Source organism: Monopterus albus, unplaced genomic scaffold (genome assembly GCF_001952655.1).
Source record: "Monopterus albus unplaced genomic scaffold, M_albus_1.0 scaffold9.1, whole genome shotgun sequence".
In the NCBI taxonomy this organism is placed as follows: Eukaryota; Metazoa; Chordata; class Actinopteri; order Synbranchiformes; family Synbranchidae; genus Monopterus; species Monopterus albus.
The window spans coordinates 1748246-1757803 of NW_018127889.1; the positions used below are offsets into that span (position 1 = coordinate 1748246).

General features: G+C 42.6%; 1 protein-coding gene across 5 annotated transcripts in view; it reads left to right on the plus strand.

Moving 5' to 3' along the window:
- utrn (utrophin) overlaps positions 1–9558 on the plus strand; it is a 160206-nt gene that overhangs the window by 145519 nt on the left and 5129 nt on the right. For all 5 annotated transcript variants that reach the window (XM_020589235.1, XM_020589218.1, XM_020589213.1 and 2 more), the window contains 2 exons: positions 6318–6479; positions 7265–7502. In XM_020589235.1, the coding sequence (XP_020444891.1) occupies positions 6318–6479; positions 7265–7502 (400 nt within the window). The remainder of the gene's footprint in view (positions 1–6317; positions 6480–7264; positions 7503–9558) is intronic.

Sequence of the window (9558 nt, forward strand, 5' to 3'; positions counted from 1 at the left end):
GCTCTTTTTAAAAGGCTGGAATCAGCCAGTAATGCTGTTTTTTTTTTCTTTTCACACCAATATGTCCATCAAACCCTATGGTTAAGGAAAAGTAACTTTGAAATGTCATGTAAAAATAGCAATATTGTGCTTTATAGATAACAGTACAGAAGGACAGCCCACTCATCCATATCTCCTTTGAAAAGATGCAGCTCTACAGACTAACTCTCCTTCCTTTTGCTTTTTAATGCCCTACGATGTGTGTTTGAGTATTTATCTTTCTTCTCTTTCTGTAAAATGTATTCTTTGCCCACCTACAGCTGATTTCACTCGAGCTTCTTTGTCTTTTACTCCACTCTACCTGGTTGTTTGTGAGGACACGTCCACACTCACAGACAGTTGAAGTTGTGTTCTTGGCAGTGTATGAGTTTATGGAAACGTGCACAGTGTGACATGGATAATGGCGTTTGCAAATTACATACATGTTTGGTCTTTTGCTTGTGTTTTCTGATCGTTCAAAGTCGGTGTGCACTGATTTGGACTCGTTGCCAGCTGTGCAGTGATATTAGTAATTAGTATGTGTGGGTAAGAGAGAGAGGGCTCTAGAGATAAAGTGTCTGTGTGTGTATGTGCACGCACGTGTGGCATCAGTGCTTGTGTCATTTTTGTCCTGCATTGCTTTTATCTAAAAGGGAATCCTTAATTAAGAAGTCGGTGTCGCCTGTGTTCTCTGACCTCCAGCCAAAGCACAATGTTGTCATTGAAGTCTTGAGACATCACAGAGGAGCGAGGCTCCCCGCTTCCCTTTTTACATTCAGCTATATTTTTTTGTAAACTCTCACTATCTAGTCTTCAGCTCCTCTGGCCCTTTTTGAATCTCTTTTCATCGCACCATGTCCTCCCCTCTTTCTCTCCTCCTTTCATCACTTTTAGTCTGATCATGCTTTACCATTGGACTGAAACATTTATCCAATTTAACTCTAAGCACAGAAATACTATTTTGAAGCCCTACGCCATAAACAACACACCTCCAGTAAATGTCACTGGACTTAACTGTGATCAGTCCCCAAATAGAAAGTGAGGTTTCAACATTTCACCAGAGGAGAGGTCTCTGCAGCCTCATAGTCTCTGCACTTCCCTCACCCCTCTCCTTTCTTTTGCTTGTCTTCCTGGTTTTCTTATTTTCCTTTCTCATATTTCCATCTGTCTTTGTCTTTATCACTCTGTCTCTGACTGAGCTCAGTCAAGGCAGCTGATAGTGCTGTCCAGCTTGAGTGGAGTGGAGTGGAGTTGGTTTTCTTGATGATATGGCAGCTAGGCATCAGGCTTAGAGACAGTTGTTGTAGGGTAAATACATAAGTCCCATCAGCCATGACCTTCACCTGCCCTCACCAAGCATGTCACTCACACACATGGCAGCTAATGACCTTGCCATTCATCAGAATTATTCACATTTAACTCTTTTCCACACTGGTGCTCTCTTCTGCTATCATCTCTTTCTTCTGTGTTTGCTTGCACCGCCACAGTGCCTGAGCCTCCAGTCTTTAACGGCACTCTTTGTCCCAGTGTTCCCGATGGGGTAGTTGGTGAGCTCTATCCCCTGTAGTCCCCATTTCCACATGTAATGATCCCCCTTCTCATTGTTGTCTGGGCTCATAATGTCCCGCTGCAGCTTCCTGTTGCCAGAGACCTGCCTAATTGGTCACTCACTTTGTGCAGGGCCCCCCCATTCCCCTGGCCCCACAGGCAGCAGTTCCACCTATTTTCAGCTTTCTCTACAGGACCTAAGCCTTCCTTCATCACCCCTGTCTCTCTTGTCGCAGCATACCCATATTTCAAATGTAAGTATGTATATGTGTGTTGGTGTATTGCTGCATGTTACAGCAGTGGCAGTGTAAAATTCAGCCTCGTGTCTCTGCCAACTTTCTTGTCGTTTATCAGTACCTCAGCAGTTTCAGCAAGGCTTCAATCTCCACACTAGAGTGAAATTGATGAATAACAATGTACTGGATGTGTGCACACAGTAGGTGTTTTCAGCAAGACTAGAAAAGTTCAATCTGACTAAAAAGAATAATTGGCTGCATAAACAGGGTTTTGAAGAAGCTATCAAATGAACGGTGAGGAAGACTGTGGAATGTTTTTTTTTTTCTTTGACAGCCTCTTTTATCGTTGGTGCTTTCATTTGATCAAACTACATGAAAAGAACACTCTAAACATGTGCTTCAAATCACACAAAGAGCTCAGGCTGGTTAGACAAACACTTTTTATTTTCAGCATACATAGAAATCAACTGGCTGAGCATATTGTTACTTTTATATGAGAAGAGTTGAAAGCCTCATTCTGTTCATTAGCTATCTGCTCGCCCCAGTCCTTGGTCCCAGAAGAGTTTAATTACTGTCATCTCTAAGAAAGAATAAAGCTTCTTATTTGTAACCTCTTATTATGCATGTGGTGATAATGGAGTTCTGAATATTTGCTGAATATTTATTGATTGCCTCCTATGGTGCAGTTCAGGAGTGTCGTGTATAAAACCTGAGACATTTCAGTTTGGTGGCATGTTTAAGTAACTTCATCATTATAGCTAAGAATTATGCACTCAGCCGTGGTCCGGCCCTGATAAGAGTGTGTAAAGTTTACAGCAAATCACCGTGTATTATAAATGATGCCAAGACTACCTGCCTGCATATCACTGAGTGAGGTGTGGCCAAAAGTATGGCAGCTTTCAGCTCACAGAGGCCATTGTAACTAAAATAGTGTTCTGTACGCAGCACTTAAATAAGGTAGAACATAACCAGTTACTGCTGAGCCTTGATTGTTTTCCATCTTCCTGTTATGTGATATAGAAGAAGTTGATCCATCTAGACCAAAATGCTTTTCAGTACTTTTTAGGAGGATGAAAATATTCATTCATTTTTTACCGCTTAGTCCCTGAACGGGGTCACGGGTGGGGCCGGAGCCAATCCCGGACGGCAATCGGGCGAAGGCGGGGTACACCCTGGACAGGTCGCCAATCCATCGCAGGGCTAACACATAGACGAACAACCACACATACACGCACGCACTCCGATGGGCAATTTAGAGACACCAATCAACCTAAGCTGCATGTCTTTGGTCAGTGGGAGGAAGCCGGAGTACCCAGAGAGAACCCACGCAAGCACGGGGAGAACATGCAAACTCCACACAGAAAGGTCCCAGGGGGGGCCCGAACCCAGAACCTTCTCGCTGTGAGACAACGGCGCTAACCACTGTGCCACCATGCTGCCCTTCTCACATGTTCTTTGATCAAAACAAATATGAATGCAACTGATCTATCCTTGGGTTACACTGCAGTATGCTCTGAAGATGACAAAATAGAAGAGTGTGCAGAGTTTTGGTGAGATCCTGGATGGAGGGGGTGGACTCCTATGGGCAATTTAGAGACACCAATCAACCTAAGCTGCATGTCTTTGGTCAGTGGGAGGAAGCCGGAGTACCCAGAGAGAACCCACGCAAGCACGGGGAGAACATGCAAACTCCACACAGAAAGGTCCCAGGGGGGGCCCGAACCCGGAACCTTCTCGCTGTGAGGCAACGGCGCTAACCACTGCGCCACCGTGCTGCCCAGGATGAAAATATTTATCATTTAAAGTACTGTTGTCGTAATTACAACTTGAATGTTGCGTTTGTAGTTTTGGTCATCATTCCTCTTTAGAATAATAACCTTACACTCTTGAAGTTAATTGCTGAGATCTCTGAGTACGGTGACACTGCAGTGCTAAAAAGAAGTGAGACGGGCCAAACATCACAGTCAGTCGGGTTAGCCAGACTTGTCTGGGAGAGGAAAACATCCATCCATCCATCATCTATACTGTTTATCCTGAAGAGGGTCGTAAGGTTGCAAAGCAAATTGATGAGCACACTGTTGCCGTAACCAATATACAGTGCCTTGTGAAAGTATTCGGCCCCCTTGAACTTTGCGACCTTTTGCCACATTTCAGGCTTCAAACATAAAGATATAAAACTGTAATTTTTTGTGAAGAATCAACAACAAGTGGGACACAATCATGAAGTGGAACAAAATTTATTGGATATTTCAAACTTTTTTAACAAATAAAAAACTGAAAAATTGGGCATGCAAAATTATTCAGCCCCTTTACTTTCAGTGCAGCAAACTCTCTAAAGAAGTTCAGTGAGGATCTCTGAATGATCCAATGTTGACCTAAATGACAAAGGATGATAAATAGAATCCACCTGTGTGTAATCAAGTCTCCATATAAATGCACCTGCACTGTGATAGTCTCAGAGGTCCGTTTAAAGCGCAGAGAGCATCATGAAGAACAAGGAACACACCAGGCAGGTCCGAGATACTGTTGTGGAGAAGTTTAAAGCCGGATTTGGATACAAAAAGATTTCCCAAGCTTTAAACATCCCAAGGAGCACTGTGCAAGTGATAATATTGAAATGGAAGGAGTATCAGACCACTGCAAATCTACCAAGACCTGGCCGTCCCTCTAAACTTTCAGCTCATACAAGGAGAAGACTGATCAGAGATGCAGCCAAGAGGCCCATGATCACTCTGGATGAACTGCAGAGATCTACAGCTGAGGTGGGAGACTCTGTCCATAGGACAACAATCAGTCGTATACTGCACAAATCTGGCCTTTATGGAAGAGTGGCAAGAAGAAAGCCATTTCTTAAAGATATCCATAAAAAGTGTCGTTTAAAGTTTGCCACAAGCCACCTGGGAGACGCACCAAACATGTGGAAGAAGGTGCTCTGGTCAGATGAAACCAAAATCGAACTTTTTGGCAACAATGCAAAACGTTATGTTTGGCGTAAAAGCAACACAGCTCATCACCCTGAACACACCATCCCCACTGTCAAACATGGTGGTGGCAGCATCATGTTTTGGGCCTGCTTTTCTTCAGCAGGGACAGGGAAGATGGTTAAAATTGATGGGAAGATGGATGGAGCCAAATACAGGACCATTCTGGAAGGAAACCTGATGGAGTCTGCAAAAGACCTGAGACTGGGATGGAGATTTGTCTTCCAACAAGACAATGATCCAAAACATAAAGCAAAATCTACAATGGAATGGTTCACAAATAAACATATCCAGGTGTTAGAATGGCCAAGTCAAAGTCCAGACCTGAATCCAATCGAGAATCTGTGGAAAGAACTGACAACTGCTGTTCACAAACGCTCTCCATCCAACCTCACTGAGCTCGAGCTGTTTTGCAAGGAGGCATGGGCAAAAATTTCAGTCTCTCGATGTGCAAAACTGATAGAGACATACCCCAAGTGACTTACAGCTGTAATCGCAGCAAAAGGTGGCGCTACAACGTATTAACTTAAGGGGGTTGAATAATTTTGCACGCCCAATTTTTCAGTTTTTTTATTTGTTAAAAAAGTTTGAAATATCCAATAAATTTCGTTCCACTTCATGATTGTGTCCCACTTGTTGTTGATTCTTCACAAAAAATTACAGTTTTATATCTTTATGTTTGAAGCCTGAAATGTGGCAAAAGGTCGCAAAGTTCAAGGGGGCCGAATACTTTCGCAAGGCACTGTACACATCACCAGAGCTGCAAAATTAACCCTAACATCTGAGTCATTATAAAGTTACATAGCCACAGGATATTACCATAACAGAATGACAGCGTGAGCTCACTGGGACATTTGAACTGGCTGAATCCGTGTACAAAAAAAAAAAAAAAAAAGCCAAGATACAACACTAGTGAATAGAAATCCACATGCCATTAAACATTTTTAGCCAAACTCTATTTCAAGCTGTGAAACTGTCTCTGGAAATGACAGTCACATTAAATAACAGTCTGCCATCTTTTTTGCTTGTGTGTGGTTGTTGTCAGGGTTTAGTGTTCAAGGCTCAGGTTGTGTTTCAAAATGAAGGTGACAGCTGGGCGATTGGCAACATTTCCCATCTCCTTCAAGATCACTCAGATAGCTCATAAAGAGACGGACAGACACACAACAGCAGACCTGGAACCGTTTCTCCCTCCCTCAATATCTTTCCATCTGTCTGCCAGGCTCTTTCTCTTTTCTTCTCCGCCCATCTCTTCACTACTGTCCCTTATATAGTATCTGCATTGTTACTGTGGGTTTTATGTACTGTAGCTTCTTTACATCTTAAACAGGCACAAAACAAAAGCATCTTTTATATCTGTAACACAGTTTGTCAGCTATCTACTAATTCTATCTCCACTTCAGTGTTGAGTCATTTTTTTAAGTTGTACATCCTACAAGTTCTGAAAAGGTCCCATTGCCCCCCACCCTTACACCCCATCATGAGGTGAATTGAACAGACTAATCAGGACATAATTCTGGATTCCTTTCCACAGGGACGATGAGCATGCCCTAATACTGCAGTACTGTCAGGCGCTGGGAGGAGAAGGCTCTCCCTGCAGTCAGCCCCAGAGTCCTGCCCAGATCCTCCAGGCTGTGGAGAGGGAGGAGCGAGGAGAGCTGGAGCGGATAATCGCTCGTCTGGAGGAGGACCAGAGGTAGGGCATTATGCTTCTGTTGAAGAAGCTTGAAAGAATTTGCTGTGGAAAGAGGCTGGTTAAGATTCAAACTACAGGGAAATTTTCACTTAAGTTTGGACAACTTTCTAAAGATGAAGAATCATGTTACAGGTGAGATTTCTTCTAAATCAATGAGATATGTTTTATGGAAGTTATGCAATTACTTAAAATCAAAGTTTTTCTTTCCTTAGTGGTATTTACTGTTCACTCACAGCTTGTACCCCCAGTCTGTCCCACATGCCAAGTCCTTCCCTGGTTTGATTAGCAAATGGAAATAGATCAGAGGCAGTCACTTTACAAGCTGTTGTTATAAAGATGCTTTTGAACAGCCAGTGGCTGGACTGGAGTGATTTAACACTGATTACACACACACACAGCCACTGTGGGAGAGCAAGGAGAACAGAGAGAACTTTAGTGTCAGGCTCATAAATGCCAGCTTATGTCAAGCACCGCAGCTTTTTGTTCTGCACTGGGAGAGAGGGTAAGTCAGGTCTATCCACCTAAAAATAGGATTTCTCTGAGAGGGACCTGGCATTCCACACAAACGTAGATTTTGTTGAAAATGATGATTTTGGAAGATGTATTTCTTGATGCTGCCGAGCTGTTTATTTAGCCAAGCCTCATTAAAAATAAATAGGCCCAACAAAACTGACTGAGTATACCTGTACATATACAGACATACTGTAGACAATTACACTTATATACTTATGTTTTCATACATATTTATACAGATAAGTGTTGTGTTTCTAACCCTTATTTCTCAGGACCCTGCAGAGGGAGTATGAGCAGCTGAAGGAGCAGCACGGCCAACGAGGGGCCCCTGCTGGAAGCCCCTGGGAGTCCGAGGGCCCCTCTTCCCATCCTGATGAGGCCGATCTTCTAGCCGAGGCCAAGCTGCTACGACAACACAAGGGCCGTCTGGAAGCCCGCATGCACATCCTGGAGGAACACAACAAACAGCTGGAGTCTCAGCTCCACCGCCTCCGACAGCTATTGCACCAGGTGACGTATCACACTGATTTGTCGGGCAGTTTTATCCCAAGAAAACACAGATTATGGCTGAGAGAAGAAATTGATAAATATTCACAGACTCATGTTTGGCCTGCTACCTTGTTTCTTGTCATTATGGATTTCTGCTTGGCACGTTTTCAGAAAGAATAGTAGTAGTTTTGGATCTTAGCAAACAGAAAACAACATAGATGTACAATAAGTTGTTTTCTGTTGAGGAAGGGTCTTAAAAACCTGAAGTAGCATAATCACAACAACGTGATATAAAGTCTATTTAGCAATATTTGGAAGGACTTAATAGCTGAGCTTTCAAAGCAACAAAAGACAGGTTCTCAAAATTAAAATGATTTTGGCCAAAAAGGCACGCTGCACCAATAAAACCATTGACATTAACAAAGTAGAATGTGAGGGCACATGCAGCAAATAGGACACTGACTGTTTAACCTTCACCATCACTGTAGCAGTTTACCCTGGTGATTTAGTTACTTGTAGTTTTAAAGAGAAGTGAAATGAACTGCTGGTTTTGCATCCTTTTAGTATTACACACACACAACCATAATTTAAAGTTTATTCCTCCCATACTGTAAGTAGTCTTTTCTTTTAGTTCATTAGGCTTGTTGTTGATGAGCAGCAGGGCAGTAATCACAGTTCATAATCTCCCTCACACACACCAGCTGGCAGGGCTGTTTCAGAACAGCTCATAAAATAAAATAAAAAACTAATTTAAAAGCGAAAATAATGACACAGAATTCTTCCAGTGAATGAAAGGATTTGTTCAAAGTCATTGAAATAAATCTTCAACATAAATATATACTTGTGCACCTATTAACCTGCACATATAGTAGACATTTATGCAAGTCTCTACAGGCAAGCCCATTCAGTTTTATTCTTAGTTTGCTGAGCCTTTGTATAACAATCTGCTCACCAATGCTCAGATTAGATCTAATCATATCATTACCAGGAGTCCAATATCCTTTTCAAGTCTGTCTATCAGTAACGTCCAGACTTGTTTACACATGGCCTAATTGCTGTGGTGGGATTGTTTGTACCATGTGAGAAATGTACAACCCTTAAGCCAAACAAACAGCATTCCCAACAAATCAGACCGAGCAAACACAGGGCTAGGTATCGGCTCTGTGCTGGCTGCAGAGCTGGAAGCACAGTAATAACTCAGAGGAATACGACCCAAGGAAGGCAGCTGACATGGCTCTGGATTTTTTATGACTGAAGATTAACATTTTGACAGAAAATGGTTTTTGTGCAGCCATTTTGCTCCATATTGGAGATTTCCCTCCAGTTTAGATTAGATATACAGCCGTTAACTTCCTGATTTGTATGTACAATTTGCAAACTACAGTATTATTTTATGAGGAGAGGTGTCAATGCCACGAGTTAGACATACTTTAGAAAGTTTTTTATTCAAAAGGTTTAATAAAAGCAACAAACTGAATAGAGATGATGAAAAGGAGAACTTGTTATGCATCAGAGTAGCGCCTCAATTAACATTTGTATATAAGGTTGTCTTTCTCTGTGTGCACTGAGTTTAACATCAGGCTTAGTGAAAGTTTTTTTGCATCGACGTCTCCACATCCTGAAGTAATGCGATTCTGATGCTGATTCTGAAAGGCAAACAATGCAAACACGATGGCACGCACAACTACCTGCATACATGCAACATCAGCTCAATAAGAACTTCAGTTTGACATTTCAGTCCCTGGAGTGCTGACGATCTGTCAGCTTGTTTTTCTGTCAACTGCAGCGTTACTGCCAATCTGCAGAATATTAAGCCCAGCCAGCCTGATGGCACGCATTAAACTCACTGCGCTGTAGGCTGACCAGAGCTCTGACCTTAGCTATTTTAAGACGAGCCTAGAGACACTGGCTGCGCTCTGGAGACGTTTCCAACATGTTAGTCTTTACTAGCGCTGGCGGCACCAGGAGATGAAGGAGAAGAAGACGGGAGGAGGCAGTTGAAATGCTGAAGGGAATGTGGGATTCTACCATAAATGTCAGTGGACATCAAATGTTTGCTTCTGTGCATCAGAGCAAT